This window comes from Salvelinus alpinus, chromosome 18 (genome assembly GCF_045679555.1).
Source record: "Salvelinus alpinus chromosome 18, SLU_Salpinus.1, whole genome shotgun sequence".
In the NCBI taxonomy this organism is placed as follows: Eukaryota; Metazoa; Chordata; class Actinopteri; order Salmoniformes; family Salmonidae; genus Salvelinus; species Salvelinus alpinus.
In genome coordinates this window covers 27,861,909-27,883,248 of record NC_092103.1, presented here as the reverse complement: position 1 = coordinate 27,883,248, position 21,340 = coordinate 27,861,909, and the positions used below count along the sequence as shown (strand labels likewise).

At 43.6% G+C, this 21,340-nt stretch overlaps 1 protein-coding gene and 1 long non-coding RNA gene across 2 annotated transcripts; both read left to right on the top strand.

Moving 5' to 3' along the window:
* Positions 1-6,358: 6,358 nt before the first annotated feature.
* LOC139544669 (uncharacterized) lies at positions 6,359-6,724 on the top strand. The gene is made up of 2 exons (XR_011668915.1): positions 6,359-6,452; positions 6,555-6,724. It is a non-coding gene; the product is annotated as an uncharacterized lncRNA (long non-coding RNA).
* A 3,603-nt stretch (positions 6,725-10,327) lies between these two features.
* On the top strand, positions 10,328-20,669 carry LOC139544113 (tubulin-specific chaperone A-like). The gene is made up of 4 exons (XM_071350880.1): positions 10,328-10,664; positions 16,816-16,942; positions 19,303-19,389; positions 20,274-20,669. The coding sequence occupies exons 1-4, from the start codon at positions 10,612-10,614 to the stop codon at positions 20,352-20,354; spliced, it is 348 nt and encodes a 115-aa protein (XP_071206981.1). The 5' UTR covers positions 10,328-10,611; the 3' UTR covers positions 20,355-20,669.
* The last annotated feature ends 671 nt before the right edge of the window (positions 20,670-21,340 follow it).

Below are 21,340 nucleotides of genomic sequence, written 5' to 3'. Positions count from 1 at the left end.
CTGTTTATTCAAAACACCGAAGACATAGGCTATGTATGCCTTTTGTTTGACTTGGTAAAATATAAATGTTCTTGAGACAAGACAATAGGGTACCGATTTTCACCGCATTAATAATTTCTCATTTTTTCATTTGCAAGCCATAGGCCTCTCTCTAGTGGGCCAATATTTTAATGCAAACTATAAACTGTCTGTCTGGACCTGTTCCTCTTCACTTTGTGTTTCATTTTTTAAAGCTCGAGTCCAATCAGTCCGTTACGTCGAAATAAAGTGCATATGCATTTACGTCTTGTCAAATATCTGAAATGACTGTTTCTGAGTCTCTCTCTCTCTCTGTTTTTTGGGGTGTCTGCGTGCAGACTCTATTGCTCCCCGCCCAGTCCAGACCGTATCGCTGGCCCTTGTGGAGAGTCCAGACCGTATCGCTGGCCCTTGTGGAGAGTCCAGACCGTATCGCTGGCCCTTGTGGAGAGTCCAGACCGTATCGCTGGCCCTTGTGGAGAATCATTCTGGGAGTGAATAGAGATGAAGGAAGAGATATTAAGTGACTCTATATAACATCCAGGACACAATGGCGGAGTGATTGATGGCGGACAAAGTGGTAACAGCAGGACAGGAGGGACCCTTGGAGACAGCGGGCGCTGTCAACACGGGGGAAAAAGGAGGAGCGGAGAGAGGAAGGGGAAAGAGGGAGAAAAAACGCATCTCAGAAGGGGCAGGAAGGCAGGTGCGTCCTGGTGGAGTTTGCAGTCTATTTGTATGAGTAATCAGCGGCGCCCCCCCTCTCTGTCAGCCGTGTTTACTCACTGATTTTCTCAACAAGACAGGCAGTGACACTGGATGGATGGGGCTAATCCGCCACAGAGAGAGACGGCTCTGCCGAGGTTACAGGTCTGAGATAGAGCACCACCGACACACTCCCCTCACCTAATCTTCCGGCAAATATTTATCACTATCAATTTAGCTGACTCCCTGACATTAAAATACCGCGTATAGATAACCTCTTGCTGGGAGAATCGATCGGGCTTCAACCAGTCCAGCAGCCAGCCAGCCAGGCGGCTAGCTCTCACTGCCCAGCCGTGGTGGAGGGAGAGAGGCAGGGGAAGAGGGGAAGAAAGAGGTCACTTAGAGAAGCGTGGAATACAAACGCGCAGATGAAAGGCATCCATACGTTGATATTAACAGAGGAAGTAAGAACAGAAAGCCGTGGTCTGCATTTAAATTAGATGGACTGGTCTATGACGTTATAAAGATATAATGTAGCTTACATTTGTATTCAAATGGGAGGCTATCATTATGTATTTTATTTTGTAAAAAGCATTTTAGTGAATAATCCACATGTAAAAAAACAGATGGTGGTTAATAGTCAAATTAACACTTTTTAATTTTCGTGGCAGCCCGTAAGAAATGTCTGTTATTCACCTGTCATATCTTCAACTTTATTTATTTTGAAGTGGATAGAGAGGGAATGAGAGAGAGAGAGAGAGAGCAGTAGAGAGCAGTAGATGAGGGGAGAGAGGGGAGGAGGGAGATAGAGAGCGAGAGAGATAAACGACAGCAGGTGCCAGTGTCCTCGCGGCTCCACCGGCAGATGCGCCATGGCGCGAGCAAACAGCTGATTTGCTCGCCCCTTCCCTTCCATTCCCTCTCTCTCTCTCTCTCTCGCGCGCTAATTGGCCTTCCACGTTCATACACACATTCTCACTAATTTCACATTTGCTATTCCTGAGGTAACTGAGGCACGTCTCAAGGAATATATCCCACCCTCAGTCACCGCAGACTCCATCAACGATTTTTCAGATAAATTAGCTGCTTTGTTTGATAATCAAATCTCCGTGATTCAGTCTAGTTCCCCTTACCGAATGTGTCCCCACGCTAGCAAACGAGAGTGAACACACACACACACACACACACACACACACACACACACACACACACACACACACACACACACACACACACACACACACATACACACATACACCACATCAATATAAACGTATACAATGATAAAAATATATTTCCTTCTGTAACAAACATAAACGTGAGAGTAGACTTATCTTTAGGCCTAGGCCATCATGCATAACCTAATAATTCAGCAGTGTATTGGTTGGAGCTCGTTCGAAAAACCGCTGTCCATGGTGCTGAAATGCTTGGCCGCAATACAGGTAGGCTGTTTTGTTTCAACGCTTGGAGAACAATCGCTAATACACATTCTAGATGATATACCTGACATATATTATGCATTCCGATGATGTCAGGGGTTGTAGGGCTACATTTTTGCTTATATACACACACTATATACTGTATACATCACATCAGTCAACAGTAGGCTAGCATCATGCATGTGGGTGAATGAGTATGCCTAGCTTTTCTTTTTTGCTTTACTTCACATAAATCACGATGGCTAAACACACACACACACACACACACACACACACACACACACACACACACACACACACACACACACACACACACACACACACACACACACACACACACACACACACACACACACACACCGTATTAGAAAACTCCAAAGTCATCCAGTTTGCTCTAATCATTACAATTAGTCCTGAATTATCACCGGACTCTGACAGACGTTCCTTGTAACTCTCTTTTATTTCCACCCCGTGCTAATCAGCCGCTCTCATTACAAACGCTGATTAAACTGCAAATTACCCAGCAGTGGCCTCCATCCGCGCCTACCAGCGCCCCGCTCAATATCAATTAAGTCTAGCAGCCCTTCGGTAGTCTCCCAGCGCTTCTAAATTCTTGATAGCGCCACTTATTAGTTTGGAAAACTCGGAAAATACCAATAATCAACGGTCATGGAGCTAAAGGGAAAAGCGCCAACGGATTTTCTTTCTTCCCCCTTGCAGTTCGAATAGATTAGGCCTACAGTAAAGCCTGGCTCTCTTTTTCGTAGCGCATTAGCATCATGCACCACTATGCTGCAGGCCTCAGTAATAACCACTATCACCTACACTGGCGGGCATGTATGAGTTAGCGCATTCGTTCCATTTTTATTTTTTACATTTTTTTATTCTCCCAAAACGTGTCAGTGGCCATTGCAAAGGAGGAAAAATGTATTCGACAAGGTAATATCTATGGGTTTTGGGAGTCACTTTTGGAATTAATAAATCGTATTAATGCTTGACAAATCTGAAATATTATATAATTAGGGCGTTACGGAGGCAGGGTGAATGAATATATGTGTTTTCACTGGCTTTATTTAACCTCTTTAGTTCGCTGGAACAATCCTGGCTGATTTTATTTATTTAATTAGAGAGGGATTTCATGTTCTTAATATGACTACAATTATTTCTCTCTCTCTCTCTCTCTCTCTCTCTCTCTCAATTCAATTCAATTCAAGGGGCTTTATTGGCATGGGAAACATGTGTTAACATTGCCAAAGCAAGTGAGGTAGATATTATACAAAAGTGAAATAAACAATACAAATTAACAGTAAACATTACACATACAGAAGTTTCAAAACAATAAAGACATTACAAATGTTATATTATATATATACAGTGTTGTAACAATGTACAAATGGTTAAAGCACACAAGTTAAAATAAATAAGCATAAATATGGGTTGTATTTACAATGGTGTTTGTTCTTCACTGGTTGCCCTTTTCTTGTGGCAACAGGTCACAAATCTTGCTGCTGTGATGGCACACTGTGGAATTTCTCCCAGTAGATATGGGAGTTTATCAAAATTGGATTTGTTTTCAAATTCTTTGTGGATCTGTGTAATCTGATGGAAATATGTCTCTCTAATATGGTCATACATTGGGCAGGAGGTTAGGAAGTGCAGCTCAGTTTCCACCTCATTTTGTGGGCAGTGTCTCTCTCTCTCTCTCTCTCTCTCTCTCTCTCTCTCTCTCTCGCTCTCTCGCTCTCTCTCTCTCTCTCTCTCTCTATGTAAACCTGTCCAACCGGTGAAAGTGGACATGAAATGGAGGGATAGAGGCACAACCAAATGTTGTACAATCCTCTGAATCATGGTTTTGATTGCGATTGTTTTAGGCTACAATAACATAATCCTGAATTGTTCTACTATGTAGCCTAACATTGTTGTTATTAAATTATTATTTGTAGTTACCTCGTAATATTTCTTTATTTTGAATGCTTTCATGAAAATATGATAGTCCTATAACAAAAGGAGCATAGTAAACTAGTTGTAGTAGTTTAAATTGTATATTATTATTGTTATTATCAAGTGAGCCTGCTTAGGAATGATACAACTAATCAAATTTATCAGAACAGATTGCATTGATGATATAGTTCAGGTTATGTTCTGTCTCAGAAATGATTCATTCTTTTTAAAACATTATACAGGCCGTATTTGAGTGCCTTCACTGCAACTAATAAACAATAACAAAAAGTGCAAAATATACAGTACGATAACAGATTGCATTGAGAGGTTTAGAGAATGCATTCTTTGAAGTTTGACATACATTTCAACGCACACATTTTAACTGGTAGGTTATAATAAAATATTTGATGACTTGCTTGTATTTGTGATGCAAGTCAAGGGGACCTTGAAGAATGCCATGAAATTAAATAATTTTTCACAACACAAATCAATACCACCAGACTAGGACGCAGAGATCCAAATGGCATAGAATGGGCTGTCTTTGGAAGATACACAACCATTTGCTTATGCCCCTTTGCTTATGCCCCAACTAATCAACTAGCTGTGCAGAAATATTTGCAACACATCATGGTGGATCTTGAATTACTATTCACAGTGTCCTAGGTTCTCAAATTAAGGTCTTCGAGAATCTAGGCTATAGAGTCCAGAACATGTAGTATAGGCTAATTCATTATTACAATAATTTATAATACACATATAAACAACTCAAAAATGTATTTAGACTAAATGCATTTGAACGAAGCGCATGGAGCAACATGGAAGCAAGCCAATATCCCATATCATGCTTAATAATTCAGCAGTATATTGTGAGGGTTTCGTTAAATCTCCATATGTACACTTAAAACCGCTCTGTAAATGGTCAACATGTTTTATTGACACACGCACGCACACAGGCGAACACACACACAGTTTTAAAATCAAATAAAAAAATCGAAGGAGGCAAATTCTGTCTCTTTGGGGCATTTGTTGACTACAACCTGGGAGTATAAATGAGCAAGACTCACTGTGGTCAATACTACTTTACTGAACAGACATGGACCTATTCGGGTATTTTCTGAATGCTTCCTTCCTTCATTCCTTCCTCCCTAATCCGAGCCCATCCGTTTTCAATGATCTGACATCATGACTGAATATGTGAAATCAGTAGAAATGTTGCTTTTGCTTTCACGTGTCCAATAGCGTAAAACCAGTCATTTGAATCCCACATTTCTCGATATAATTTCCTCTTGTTTGACATTATTTCAGTAGATCTTGTATCATCACAATACAAGTAGGCCTACAATTTTATTTCTAGCTACATCGTCGATTCATTAGACACATCAAATGCTTAGCCTTTCTGTCCCAAATTCTTGGAATTACTCCAAGTGGGACTTCAGCCCCAAAATAAATTTAAAAAAAGTCTCTACTGCCCCCATTGTAAATTGAAATTTAAAATGTGCTCTTGAATTTCTGGTGCAGAGGACTGAAGTGCGATGACGCGAGGGTGTAACATGCTGACAAGAACGGGCACGCGTGTGCATCCGCCATCGTTCGCATGTTGATTTTGTTCATCCACACCAGATCCATTTTGAGTCACAGAAATCCTGTGTTCTCTATTCCAATAATTCATCCACAGATAAAAGGGGCAAACATAGTTAGTTTCTAGTAATCTCTCCTCCTTCAATCTTCTTCTTCTTATTCTGTGAACTTTATATGGCAGTTGGCAACCAACTTTAATGTGCATTACCACCACCAACTGGTCTGGAGTGTGGACCTCAGTTCATCTTTCAATCAGTTCAATTTAAATTCAATTCAAAGGGCTTTATTGGCATGGGAAGCATATGTTTACATTGCCAAAGCAAGTGAAATAGATAATAAACAAAAGTGAAATAAACAATCAAAAGTAAACATTACACTCACAAAAGTTTTGGAGGAATAAAGACATTTCCAATGTCATATTATAGCTATGTACAGTGTTATAATGATGTGCAAATCACCCACATGGGTATATGCTTCTAAAAACCAATGACGAGATGGGAGATGCAGGACTTGTAGCGCATCAAGCATAAAAAATTGTCACGAATCCCGTTTCCTGAGTCGGGTTTTTGCCTGTGTTCTGTCCTGGAGTGTTTTTTCCGGCGTCCTGGAACGCACCCTGTCTGGTTGCCGGGCAATGTAGCCAGTTGGGAGTTTTGATTACCCGCACCTGTATCCCATCAGCTATCTGCACACCTGGTCCTGATCATCATCTCTCCTCTTCATAAGCCCGGACCTGACATCCATTCCCTGCCGGATCGTTAGCCATGAACAGTATGTTGTGCCATAGTATCAGCCTCAAGTTGGATAGAATTTGTTTTGTGTTTTTTTACGTATTGCTTGCCTTAAACTTACCTCCGTTTGTTTTGTCTTCAGTTACTCACCCGGATCATTTACCCCATTCCCGCCTGGTCGTCGGAGGATTCCGCTACCCCATTGGATTCACCTATTTACTCCCATCAACTCACCACCGCTGCCCGCTACGCCACCTGGATATATCTACCCATTCACATTCACTTGTAAATAAATACTCACCTTCTTCCTACTCTCCTTGTCCTGGTCTGCTTCTGGGTTCGATTTTGAAAGATCGTGACAAAGTTCTATTTTAGTGCCTGGCTATGCAGACTCTTGTTGACACGCGCCAGCAGTTTGGATGAAATTAGTGAATGACATATATGTGTATGCCATCGCGCACATGTTAATGTTTGAGACACTGCAAATAAAGGTGGCTTAATTCATTTCAGTGAGAAACACAATTGTCACGTTGTATAATGATAGGAGACAGGCGCAGGAATACGAAATAGGGGCTTTTATTTCTCTACCCAAAATAGCGTACATCATGAACATGATCCTCACAATCAAATGTCGACCGCATTATCTACCAAGGGAATTCTCTTCGATTATAATCACAGCCGTATATATTCCCCCCCAAGCAGACACATCGATGGCCCTGAACAAACTTTATTTGACTCTATGTAAACTGGAAACCACATATCCTGAGGCTGCATTCATTGTAGCTGGGGATTTTAACAAGGCTAATCTGAAAACAAGACTCCCTAAATTCTATCAGCATATCGATTGCGCAACCAGGGCTGGTAAAACCCTGGATCATTGTTATTCTAACTTCCGCAACGCATATAAGGCCCTCCCCCGCCCTCCTTTCGGAAAAGCTGACCACGACTCCATTTTGTTGCTTCCAGCCTACAGACAGAAACTAAAACAAGAAGCTCAGGTCTGTTCAACGCTGGGCCGACCAATCTGATTCCACGCTTCAAGACTGCTTCGATCACGTGGATTGGGATATGTTCCGCATTGCGTCCAACAACAACATTGACGAATACGCTGATTCGGTGAGCGAGTTCATTAGAAAGTGCATCGGCGATGTCGTACCCACAGCAACTATTAAAACATTCCCAAACCAGAAACCGTGGATTGATGGCAGCATTCGCGCGAAACTGAAAGCGCGAACCACTGCTTTTAACCAGGGCAAGGTGACCGGAAACATGACCGAATACAAACAGTGTAGCTATTCCCTCCGCAAGGCAATCAAACAAGCTAAGCGTCAGTATAGAGACAAAGTAGAGTCGCAATTCAACAGCTCAGACACAAGAGGTATGTGGCAGGGTCTACAGTCAATCACGGATTACAAAAAGAAAACCAGCCCCGTCGCGGACCAGGATGTCTTACTCCCAGACAGACAAAATAACTTTTTTGCTCGCTTTGAGGACAATACAGTGCCACTGACACGGCCAGCTACCAAAACCTGCGGGCTCTCCTTCACTGCAGCCGAGGTGAGTAAAACATTTAAACGTGTTAACCCTCGCAAGGCTGCAGGCCCAGACGGCATTCCCAGCCGCGTCCTCAGAGCATGCGCAGACCAGCTGGCTGGTGTGTTTACGGACATATTCAATCAATCCTTATCCCAGTCTGCTGTTCCCACATGCTTCAAGAGGGCCACCATTGTTCCTGTTCCCAAGAAAGCTAAGGTAACTGAGCTAAACGACTACCGCCCTGTAGCACTCACTTCCGTCATCATGAAGTGCTTTGAGAGACTAGTCAAGGACCATATCACCTCCACCCTACCTGACACCCTAGACCCACTCCAATTTGCTTACCGACCCAATAGGTCCACAGACGACGCAATCGCAACCACACTGCACACTGCCCTAACCCATCTGAACAAGAGGAATACCTATGTGAGAATGCTGTTCATCGACTACAGCTCAGCATTTAACACCATAGTACCCTCCAAACTCGTCATCAAGCTCGAGACCCTGGGTCTCGACCCCGCCCTGTGCAACTGGGTCCTGGACTTCCTGACGGGCCGCCCCCAGGTGGTGAGGGTAGGTAACAACATCTCCACCCCGCTGATACTCAACATTGGGGCCCCACAAGGGTGCGTTCTGAGCCCTCTCCTGTACTCCCTGTTCACCCACGACTGCGTGGCCATGCACGCCTCCAACTCAATCATCAAGTTTGCGGACGACACTACAGTGGTAGGCTCGATTACCAACAACGACGAGACGGCCTACAGGGAGGAGGTGAGGGCCTCGGAGTGTGGTGTCAGGAAAATAACCTCACACTCAACGTCAACAAAACAAAGGAGATGATTGTGGACTTCAGGAAACAGCAGAGGGAGCACCCCCCTATCCACATCGACGGGACAGTAAGTTTTAAGTTCCTCGGTGTACACATCACGGACAAACTGAATTGGTCCACCCACACAGACAGCGTTGTGAAGAAGGCGCAGCAGCACCTCTTCAACCTCAGGAGGCTGAAGAAATTCGGCTTGTCACCAAAAGCACTCACAAACTTTTACAGATGCACAATCGAGAGCATCCTGTCGGGCTGTATCACCGCCTGGTACGGCAACTGCTCCGCCCACAACCGTAAGGCTCTCCAGAGGGTAGTGAGATCTGCACAACGCATCACCAGGGGCAAACTACCTGCCCTCCAGGACACCTACACCACCTGATGTCACAGGAAGGACATAAAGATCATCAAGGACAACAACCACCCGAGCCACTGCCTGTTCACCCCGCTATCATCCAGAAGGCGAGGTCAGTACAGGTGCATCAAAGCAGGGACCGAGAGACTGAAAAACAGCTTCTATCTCAAGGCCATCAGACTGTTAAACAGCCACCACTAACATTTAGTGGCCGCTGCCAACATACTGACTCAACTCCAGCCACTTTAATAATGGGAATTGATGGAAATTATGTAAAAATTCATCACTAGCCACTTTAAACAATGCCACTTAATATAATGTTTACATACCCTACATTACTCATCTCATATGTATATGTATATACTGTACTCTATATCATCTACTGCATCTTGCCATCTTTATGTAATACATGTATCACTAGCTACTTTAAACTATGCCACTTTATGTTTATATAGCCTACATTACTCATCTCATATGTATAGACTGTACTCTATACCATCTACTGCATCTTGCCTATGCCGTTCTGTACCATCACTCATTCATATATCTTTATGTACATATTCTTTATCCCTTTACACTTGTGTGTATAAGGTTGTAGTTGTGGAATTGTTAGATTAGATTACTTGTTGGTTATTACTGCATTGTCAGAACTAGAAGCACAAGCATTTCGCTACACACCATGTGTATGTGACAAATAAAATTTGATTTGATTTGAAGTAGTATTTTACTGGGTGACTTTCACATTTTCTTGAGTCATTTTCAATGAAGATATCTTTACTTTTACTCAAGTAAAATTGTTAATGTTTCCGCCACTGCCTGCTATGGTGCTATAGGTGCCAAGGATTCGAACATGTTGCAGCAGTATGTAGAAAGGAGATCCCTCGATGTGAGAAATGTGCAGGAGGACATAGTCTGAGAGAGTGTACAGTTGGGATGGAGAAAGCACTTTCTTGCATTTATAGCCAAGGTGATCAACTGCACTGCGCTGATGGAGCAGAAAATAACACAAGATAGATGTGGTAGTTGCAGCAGCAGATAAATATATGGGTATGAAAGATTTTAGTGCAGAAGATCTACAGGACGTTTTGAGAGAAGGGATTCCATCCTCCCAGGCCAACGTTTTTTGGGGGGGATATTGTATAGGTGCAGGATAAGATAGTGCAGCAATTTAAGATTTTCTCGTTCCCATTTTACCTTTTTTGTTTGTGACCACAATTTGCAACCATCATTCCGACCTGAGAAAGGAAGCCATACGCAACACAGCGTCTAGTCTGCCGGGAAGTCAAACAAAGAAGAGGAAGAAGAAGAAAACGTGCTCAATGACTGTGATGTGCCCTACTTCTCCCGCAGCACGTAGTGCGCATGCTCACTCACAGTAATCTGCCCAGGATTTCGTGATATTATTGTGCTGTGTTGGATAGCAGTATTTTCACCGTTTTTCGATTGACTATTCACTTATTGTTTCTTTTGAGAATATCAGTTAACATGGCAGATCCAAGAATACGACAGATCAAAATCAAGACTGGTGTAGTAAAGCGGTAAGTGCAGTTTTTACTTAATAAAATATTTAAAAGATAGCTTGCTAACTGCCTAACATGCTACACCCACAAGGCCGCGGATATCTACTTCGGCTCGAGACAGAAGTCAGGCTGTGCTTCGAGAGTACTTCGCCGGCATATATTTAACTATACAACGGTGCTTTAGGGAGGTGCGTGAATTGTCAGTCAAAATAAGGCAGTAACGACACAATAACCTGTAATTCATAACATATTTGAATAATCTAAATTGTATGTTGTTGAGTGACATTTTCGCATTTCATACAACGTGTTTATAACAAGTGCGCTTGTGCTAAGGTTAGCAAGTCATCCCTGTTGTGTTGCCTGTAACTGTTAACAGCTAGCATACAAGCTAACATACAACATGCTTTGCATTCACTTAGCAGGTGCGCAATAAGCAGAGGCTATCTGGCCTTATTATACTACTAGCTTGCTAGCTAGCTGGCAGGATGGATAGTACTGCTACCATTGTTTTCTCTTGTCACTCATCAGAGCCATATAGATCAGGCGTTGTAGCTACGTTTTCATGTGAATGTTGGCTACAGGCCTATTAATGATCAGTGACGGTATAGTTGTAAACAGGCCTAAATGCAGGCATTTGATGCACTGAAGCTAATTTTCTGCAAACTCATTCTCATCTGAGCCAGCCTCTTTTTGTTGAAAAGGCAATCATGGTTTTAGCTTAGTTGCACAAATCAAGTTGTGGTCACATGCACATTAAGCAGATGTTATTGCGGTTGTAGCGAAATACTTGTGTTCTTACCTCCAACAATGCAGTATTATCTAACAATTCACAAAAATACACAAGTCTAAAAGTAAAAGAATGGAATTAAGAAATATATCAATATTACGATGAGCAATGTCGGAATGGCATTGACTAAAATACAGTATATCCATATGAAATTAGTAAAACAGTATGTAAACATGATTAAAGTGACCAGTGATTACATGTCTATGTACTTAGCGCAGCAGTCTCTAAGTTGCAGGGTTGAGTAACCGGGTGGTAGCCGGCTAGTGATGGCTATTTAACAGTCTGATTGCCTTGGGATAGAAGCTGTTTTTTAGTCTCTCTGTCCCAGCTTTGATGCACCTGTACTGACCTCGCCTTTTGGATGACAGTGGGCTGAACAGGCCGTGGCTCAGGTGGTTGATGTCCTTGATGATCTTTTTGGCCTTCCTGTGACATCGGGTGCTTTAGGTATCCTGGAGGGCAGGCAGTGTGCCCCCAGTGATGCGTTGGGCAGACTGCACCACCCTCTGGAGAGCCCTGCGGTTGCGGGCGGTGGAGTTGCCCTAGCAGGCAGTGATACAGCCCAACAGGATTCTCTCAATTGTACATCTGTAAAAGTTTGTGAAGGTCTTTGGGGCCAAGCCAAATTTCTTCAGCCTCCTGTTGAAGAGGCACTGTTGCACCTTCACAACACAGTCTGTGTGGGTGGACCATTTCAGATTGTCAGTGATGTGTACTTTGACGAACTTGAAGCTTTTCACCTTCTCCACTGCGTGTCGTCGATGTGGATAGGGGCGTGCTCCCTTTGCTGTCTCCTGAAGTCCACGATCAATTCCTTTGTTTTGTTGACGTTGAGGGAGAGGTTATTTTCCTGGCATCACTCCGCCAGGGCCCTCACCTCCTCCGTGAAGGCTGTCTCGTCATTGTTGGTAATCAGGCCTACTACTGTTGTCGTTTGCAAACTTGAGGATTGAGTTGGAGGCGTGCGTGGCCACGCAGTCACGGGTGAACAGGGAGTACCCTTGTTGTTTCCTGCCTTCACCACATGGGGGCGCCCCGTCAGGAAGTCCAGGACTCAGCTGTACAGGGCAGGGTTCATACCCAGGGTCCCAAGCTTAATGATGAGCTTGAAGGGTACTATGGTGTTGAAGGCTGAGCTACAGTCAATGAACAGTATTCTTACATAGGTATTCCTCTTTTCCAGATGGGATAGGGCAGTGAGCAGTGCGATTGCATCGTCTGTGGATCTATTGCGGTGGTATGCAAATTGGTGTGGGTGTAAGGTGGAGGTGATATGATCCTTAACTAGCGTCTCAAAGCACTTCATGATGACAGAAGTGAGTGCTACGGGGCGATAGTCATTTAGTTCAGTTACCTTAGCTTTCTTGGGTACAGGAACAATGGAGGACATATTGAAGCAAGTGGGGACAGCAGACTAGGATAGGGAGAGATTGAATATTTCCGTAGACACTCCAGCCAGCTGGTCTGAGTATGCTCTGAGGACGCGGCTAGGGATGCCACCTGGGCCTGCAGCCTTGCGAGGGTTAACACGCTTAAATGGCTTACTCACATCGGCCACAGAGAGCGAGAGCCCACAGACCTTGGGAGCGTGCCGCGTCGGTGGCACTGTGTTATCCCCAAGCGGGCAAAGAAGGTGTTTAGCTTGTCCGGGAACAAGACGTCAATGTCCGCGACGTGGCTGGTTTTCCTTTTGTAATCCATGATTTTCTGTAGACCCTGCCACATATGTCTCGTGTCTGAGCCGTTGTATTGTGACTCTACTTTCTCTGCACTGATGTTTTGCCTATTGATTGCCTTACAGAGGGAATAACTACACTGTTTGTAATCAACCATATTCCCAGTCACCTTGTTGGTAAATGCGGTGGTTTGCACTTTCAGTTTTGCGTGAATGCTACCATCTATCCATGGTTTTTGGTTTGGGTAGGCTTTAATAGTCACAGTGGGAACAACATCCCCTATACCACACATGTCTCTCGTCTGAGCCGTTGAATTGCGACTCCACTTTCTCTGTACTGATGTTTTGCCTATTTCTGACTCCCGAGTGGCACAGTGGTCTAAGACACTGCATCTCAGTGCAAGAGGCATCACTGCAGTACCTGGTTCGAATCCAGGCTGCATCACAACCGGCTATGATTGGGAATCCCATAGGGCGGCACACAATTGGCCCAGCATCGTCCGGGGTAGGCCGTCATTGTAAATACGAATTTGTTATTGACGGACTTGCGTAGTTAAATAAAGGTTAAATAAAAATATATATACACTTTCTGATGAACTCGGTCACAGTGTCCGTGTATATGTCAATGTTATTCTCAGAGGCAACCTGGAACATATCCCAGTCCATGTGATCAAAACAAGCTTGAAGCATGGATTCCAATTGGTCAGACCAGCGTTGAATAGACCTTAGCACGGGTACTTCCTGTTTGAGTTTCTGCCTATAGGAAGGGAGGAGCAGGATGGAGTCATGATCTGATATGTCTAAGGGAGGGCGGGGGAGAGCCTTGTAGCCGTTCCGGAAGGGGGAGTAACAATGGTCGAGAGTTTTTAATGCACGAGTACTATAGAACTTTGGTAGCGTTTTCCTCAAAATTGCTTTGTTAATATCCCCAGCTACAATAAATGCGCCCTCAGGATATGTGGTTTCCAGTTTCCACAAAGTCCAGTGTAGTTCCTTGAGGGCCGTTGTGGTATTGGCTCGAGGGGGAATATACACCGCTGTGACTATAACCAAAGATGATTCTCTTGGGAGGTAATACGGTCGGCATTTGATTGTGAGGTATTTTAGGTCGGGTGAACAAAAGGACTTGAGTTGCTGTACGTTATCACAACCACACCATAAGTAGTTGATCTTAAAGATAGACCACTGCCTTTCTTCTTCCTGGAGAGTTTTTTATTCCTGTCTGCGCAGTGTACTGAGAACGCAGATGGCTGTATGAACGGGGACAGTATTTCCGGAGAGAGCCACGATTTCGTGAAACAGAGTATTAGGTTCTGGGTGCAATTATTATTATATCCTGGGTGCAAATGACTGATGTTTTTCCTGACAGGGCATTCAGTCCCCACAGTCCAACATCTGACCATAATCTGTTGTTTTTTCAGTTGAACAAACAAAAGCAGTCAGGATAAGATCTAATTCTCTAATCACTGTTATTATACTTTTAATTCCAGCATACTTTTCTTTCTGTTGCAGACATTTGATATTTTCATTCAGGCTGATCTCCTGAAAGTTACTCAGTGGCTTCTATTAATTGAAAGAATTCTGTCATAATGCACTGGGTGTCATAATAGATCTATTTGCTAATCCATAAATAGTAAAGTAGGTCTAAGTATGAAGAGGATTTATCTCGGTCTTGCTCTCCCCCCTGGTTCCCTCTGTCCCTGGCCCTTTGTGTAAATGTGCTATCGATCTTATTTTGATTAGGGTCACATTACTAACGGGGCTCCCTGATGAGTGTGGGTAATGGCGGTACCGGCTTAGAACTCTCCCTCAGAAGGTGATGTCACAGAGAGGGTGTCTGATGCAGTGGAGAAACTGTAGGCCCGCTGGTGTAATGAGAGGTGGTGCAGGTTCAAACACAACTCCATTCTAGAATGGCTTCCTTTACATTATAAAACATCTCCATTCTCAGTCCTTTCCCATTCAGAATAGGTTAATTTCATCATTAGCTGTCCTAGAAATGTAATATTTTACTGGGGTATAAAGTAAGGAGAGATCCATTACCCATTCAGTGGCCTCCAGCATGACCTTGATAAGGGAACCTGCAGCCTCTGTTCACAGTCAGATGGAACAGACTGCCTTTGCTTTCTCTGTACTCTACCCTACTATGTCTTCCTGTCTCTCTCCCACCCGCTCTCTCTCCCACCCGCTCTCTCTCCCACCCGCTCTCTCTCTCTCCCGCTCTCTATCACGCTCTCTTTCTCTCTCATTCCCCATGTTATTAAAACCCTAGTAGCAGCTCCCTGTCTGCTCTCTCCCAGTAAGGCCTGTTCCAGTGGCTTTGTGGCGTTGTACATTCCAGTCAGTACCTCTTCTCTGCCCTAGCGAGGCGGATGCCCTTAATAAAATGACAACAGTAATTTGGCTTTGTCATTCGGGCATTGGGCTAGGCCGGGGCTCAAAAATACAGTGCTGTTGGAGGAGGCAGCGGCCGAATGCGTGTCGGATCTCTAATTCCCTTTTCTTCCTTATTTTCCAGAGAGATGCCTTTTCCATTAAGTCCAGGGTGGCAGGTCTATTTAAAACCAGCCACGACCCCACCCCTCATTCACACACACAGCGCTCCTAGACCCAGCCTGAGAGAAATAAAACATTAACATCAGGCCTAGATGAGAGAAGGTGGGGGTGGACATTTTTATTAGACTGTCCTTCAGTTTTATTCAAATTATTTCAATCCCCCTTTCCTCTCCTTCCCCTCTCCCTCATTGCTGCCTTCTTTTCCTCTAAATAACCTCAGAGGTGACATCCTTCATTCGGTGTAAAGCCTGAGAGAGAGGAGGAGAGGAAAAGAGGGGTGGCGGGCTCCTCTGCTGTTCGTTGTTGCATATGCTGCCCGTTTAAACAGCATCTTGATGGAAACGTATTAAAATGAGCGATAATTGACGTAAAATATGACAGAGTGCCGTTGGCTTCCTCAGCTAAGCAAGGCGCCACGGCAACACCGAGGAGAGGCTGTTTCTGGCTAATGGACCTGATTAATGAAGGATCGCACACGAACCAACGCACGCAGCTGATTTTATGAAAAATGAATTCCACGTTGTCATCCCGACAAGCAAAGCTGCAGCCGGAAAAATACTATTAGTCGGGAATCATTATCAATAGCAATATTTTCAAACTCCATTATGCCAATGAAGGTCTGAATTGATTTAGTTCCATTTGGTCCGTAATTGATAAATAATCAACATTTATCAATGTACTCAAGCCCATTTTCACTAACAATCAAGGAAGAGTGGTCCATTTATCACCTGACTTGGTCCAAATTTGAAACTAAATTGATGATCAATTAATCGTAGAATGGGCCAGTAGAGTGTGTGTCCTGCTAGAGGTGGCAGTTAAGCAGAGACCGTCAGATAAGCGTGGTGATCAGGCAAAGAAGGAAGGCATGGGGCTGTACCGTAGTAGACCCACAGTTCTATTATACCCACACTGGACACATCTGGAAACAATGGAACATATTGGTTAGGTTACTATTACTTCACCTGGTGGTTAGTTGAATGAGAACTCCTCCTCCTTGACATCTTGAGGGCTTCAATGATACAGCTTTTGGTGTTTGTGTTTTTCTGTGTGTTTTTAACTTATCTAGTAGGCATGAACTTTGATTTGTTTTTATTGTGTGTTGTGTTTAACTAAACGGTGCTGTGTCTTGTCATCTGTTATTTACTCCCCAGGCTGGTGAAGGAGAAGGTCATGTATGTCAAGGAGACCAGTCAGCAGGAGGAGAAGATTGAACGACTGAAAGCAGAGGCCTGCGACGAAGAGGCCGACTCCGAGGCCAAGTATGTCATCAAGAAACAGGTGGGTGAAAACACAGGAGAATAAAGGATGTTTACATTCAGTTGTAAACATACTTTACATACATAGGCCAACCCATACTTTACATACATAGGCCAACCCATACTTTACATACATAGGCCAATCCATACTTTACATACATAGACCAACCGATACTTTACATACATAGGCCAACCCATACTTTACATACATAGGCCAACCCATACTTTACATACATAGGCCAACCCATACTTTACATACATAGACCAACCCATACTTTACATACATAGACCAACCCATACTTTACATTCATAGGCCAACCCATACTTTACATGAAGTTGCTTTTATAGCTGTATAGTAAAGATGTTATAACTATAGTAATGTTGCATTATTAAGTTGTTACATAGTAAGTTAGTATTGTTTTGTGGTTGCATATTGAATGGATTTTTGAGATACCTTACTACACAGGTATAAGAGCAACTTAATGGAAAGTGTTAGGACGTGGTTTAAAAGGGATGCATTATAGCTTAAATCACATTGAATGTTCTTCTTAGTCAACATTTTATTTGTCACCTTCATTGCTAAATGTGGAAGCTTTCTAATGTGCTTTATTTAACAAACCTATTATCAAATAGAATTCTAGTACAGTAGCGAACAGACATTGCCAGTAGCCCTACATTCACTTTAATGAGGTCAGCTTAGTATCATTATGAAGAATTAGTCTTGGAGGTGGGGGGGATCGTTAGCGATTTAGTCATTTGCTGATTTAATGACATTATGTAACTTTGGAGGAGTTTGATAATTACTGACACATGCTGGTAATTTACAGCCGCTAGGAGATCGCTGTTGCATATCCTCCTCGTCTCCCTTGCTCTATTTCGCTCTTAGTCCTTCTCTCCCTCCATCATTTTCCCTGCTTAGATTAGAATGAGAGGGTGATAGACAATAAAGACCCACGGTGGCAGGTGTCCTCTGTGTGCCCTACCTCACAACCTTTGTTTTAATCTCAGTTATTCGAGGGATTACACCTTGTGGAGAGGATCATCTGTCATGCTTTCATGCACAATAGGCGGATGGATGGATGGAGATCAGGATGGAGATCAGGATGGATGGATGGAGATCAGGATGGATGGAGATCTGGATGGATGGATGGAGATCTGGATGGATGGATGGAGATATGGATGGATGAGATCTGGATGGATGGATGAGATCTGGATGGATGGATGAGATCTGGATGGATGGAGATATGGATGGATGGAGATCAGGATGGATGGATGGAGATATGGATGGAGATCTGGATGGATGGATGGAGATATGGATGAGATCTGGATGGATGGATGAGATCTGGATGGATGGATGAGATCTGGATGGATGGATGGATGGAGATATGGATGGATGGATGAGATCTGGATGGATGGATGGAGATATGGATGAGATCTGGATGGATGGATGGAGATATGGCTGGATGGAGATCTGGATGGATGGATGGATGGAGGTCAGGGTGGGTGGATGGATGGAGGGCAGGGTGGGTGGATGGATGGATGGAGGGAGATCTGGATGGAGGGCAGGGTGGATGGATGGATGGATGAAGGGTAGGGTGGATGGAGGGCAGGGTGGATTAGTTATGTGTCTTTATCCTGCTGCTGATGGGATCATTCCACTGCACTGGTACTGGGAGGGCACCATGACCACTACCACCTCACCATGTCTGTGTGTGCATCACTGCCTGTGTCTCTCCACCTCACCTCTGGAATTTCTTAGCGGTGTGTCTGACTAACAGTGTTAGCTGAGTCTTCTGTTCTCTTTAGGTCCACCCTGTCAGTCAGGGGAATTTGCCTTTCCAGAGTATCTCAGACCCAGACATCTCAGGCTCTAACTTAGCTTCCCCACAGGCGTAGTAATACCTCTCCATGCATGATCACCGTGATGCTACCTGCCCTAGGCGTAGTAATACCTCTCCATGCCTGATCTTCATGCCACTACCTCTCTGCTCTGGTCTTCTCCACTCACCCAGGTGTGCTGGAGGCAGAGTGAGGTGAGGACCCCTGCTGCTGCCCAACTCCCTGCCCGATCAATAACTATATAACATTTTTCACGCAGGCAGAGAGCTTGTTGTGGGATGTTAACCTTAGCACAGCATATGTGGGATACTAAACCAAGACGAAACCTATTTCAAGGAACTGCACAGTGGAGCTATTGAAGCTGCAACACTTTGTTTTTCAACCTTTAATACATTACAATCTAAGGCAGTGTTTTTCAACTATTTTGAAAAACTTGTTTTGCTTGGGGGACCCCTTGAAGAAAATATAACACAACTTATATGTTTATAAATGGTGAAGATGGTGGTGTTGATGAATAATCTGTGTTTTCTCTGTGTGTTTCAGTTGGAGGTGCTACAGGAGTCCAAGATGATGATTCCAGACTGTCACAGGCGTTTGACCATAGCACACGCAGACCTGTCCCAGATACTAGTAAGCACGGCTCTGTTAGGAAGGAAAAACGTTGAGAGGAACCAGACCCATCCTCCTTTGTCTTTCTTGCTGCAGGTTTATCCATGATAGTGTTTTTGGCTTCCATGTCGGTGTGTGTGACTGTCTAAAGTGACACACTGATCGTGCAGGTGTGTCTGTCTAAAGTGACACACTGATCATGCAGGGGTGTGGATGGGTGTGTGTGTGTGACTGTCTATAGTGACACATTGATCATGCAGGTGTGTGACTGTCTAGTGACCGATATAAGAAGCCAGAGAGAGGAACACACACGCCGCCACCACACACATGCATGTCTCAGGGTCCTCACAATTAGCAGAGAGCAGGAGTCAGGCAGCCGTGGCCTCACTGAGAGACACGTGCGGAAGGGAGAGGAGGAGAGAGGAAATCACAGATGACTCCTCCGGGGGGGGGTCCCTCTCCACCTCCTACCAAAGCCCACTCTCACCCCTTCCAACACACACACACACACACACACACACACACACACACACACACATTACAGTTCATTAGCAGTTCTGTCACTGCGGTGGCCACCATAGGAACCCAGCAGCACTCGATTAGCACAGATGTGACCCTCACATATATATATTTTTTTTTACGGAACCGTTCCACTGTGAAATCAATATGTGGATTGTAAATGTTAATTTTATAAAAAATGGGCTAGGGTTAGGAAAGGGCTTTAGTATGATCATTTGGTGAATAGCCATGTGAATTGACTGTGGACTTTTTAATGGCTAGGTTAATTATGGGTTGATTGTAGATGGTAAGTTAGATTTCGTGTAATGCTATTTGATGGGTTGGTAATTTTAAAAGTGTTCGTGATAGTGTTAGTATTGATATCCTGTATGTGCTTGTGTTTGCAGGAAACAGAAGAGGACTTGGCTGAAGCAGAGGAGTACAAAGAGGCCAGGACCGTATTGGATTCAGTGAAGCTTGAAGGATGATGTTCTCACTCTGTAATGCACTACTTAAATGTCTATTTCATTCATCTGGGCTTGTTTGGAAACACAGACAAACAAAATCGTTCAGCATCTTTTTCTCTTTCTCACTCTTTTTTTATTTTTTATTTCTACATTTGAAAACAACATGCAGTCTGATCTCGACATCCTTCTCCAGAGTGTACAATCTCACACAAGCAGAAAATAAAAACGTATTTCTTTTCTTACCATGGGGGTTTGCTTGGTTTGTTTCTTCAACTATACAGCTGCAAATTAAGCCTGGTTGTATTGTTTAACTCATATTAAAGCTATACAATAGTACTGTAGTGTCTTGCATCAATTGATTTAGAAAGTGTTCCTCAATGTCTTGAATGGAGATATATTCTTCTTGATGATGACTGATTCAATATTTAGCCTAGTTTAATGTTTATTTGTTCTTAAGAATCAAGATAAGTCAAAATAAGTGATGGACCGAAGAACATCCGGATGAGAGACAGGAGCTAGCTACACCATATCAAATTACATCCAACTATATATCATCATATAACATCGTCCTAGTGTCTGTGTCATGGGATTGGATAGAGAGAAATTGGCATGATGTCTGTTCCTAGGGGTAAGAATCAGGACACCGACCTCCGCTGGTGAATGAAGTCCATGCAGCCTAGTGATATCATCAGCACTGTCATTGCTAACCAGACAGTCTACAGTGGATCTGACAGGCTGTCCGCGAATTGACCAGTAGACCTAGTTGGGCATCAAGTCACACTGTGGCTTGTCCACAAATTCACATTGCTTATTTTGGTCTGCAAATGTAGACATTTAAAAACTATAATTCAAGATTTTATTTGGGTTAACATATTTTTTATGTTCCACTGTGGAATTGGCTAAATAGTTTCTGTTTACCTGACCAAAATATGCCTACCGATATGCCAACCAAATAAAGGAAACACATTAATTTCGTACATGGCCTATTTAAGTTTAATTTCATTCCA

Excerpts from the sequence above, each read along its gene's own strand:
- LOC139544113 (XM_071350880.1), top strand. The coding sequence starts at position 10,612 with ATGGCAGATCCAAGAATACGACAGATCAAAATCAAGACTGGTGTAGTA. Across the intron at positions 16,943-19,302 it reads AGTATGTCATCAAGAAACAG|TTGGAGGTGCTACAGGAGTC; the intron begins GTGGGTGAAAAC and ends TGTGTGTTTCAG. Across the intron at positions 19,390-20,273 it reads CAGACCTGTCCCAGATACTA|GAAACAGAAGAGGACTTGGC; the intron begins GTAAGCACGGCT and ends TTGTGTTTGCAG.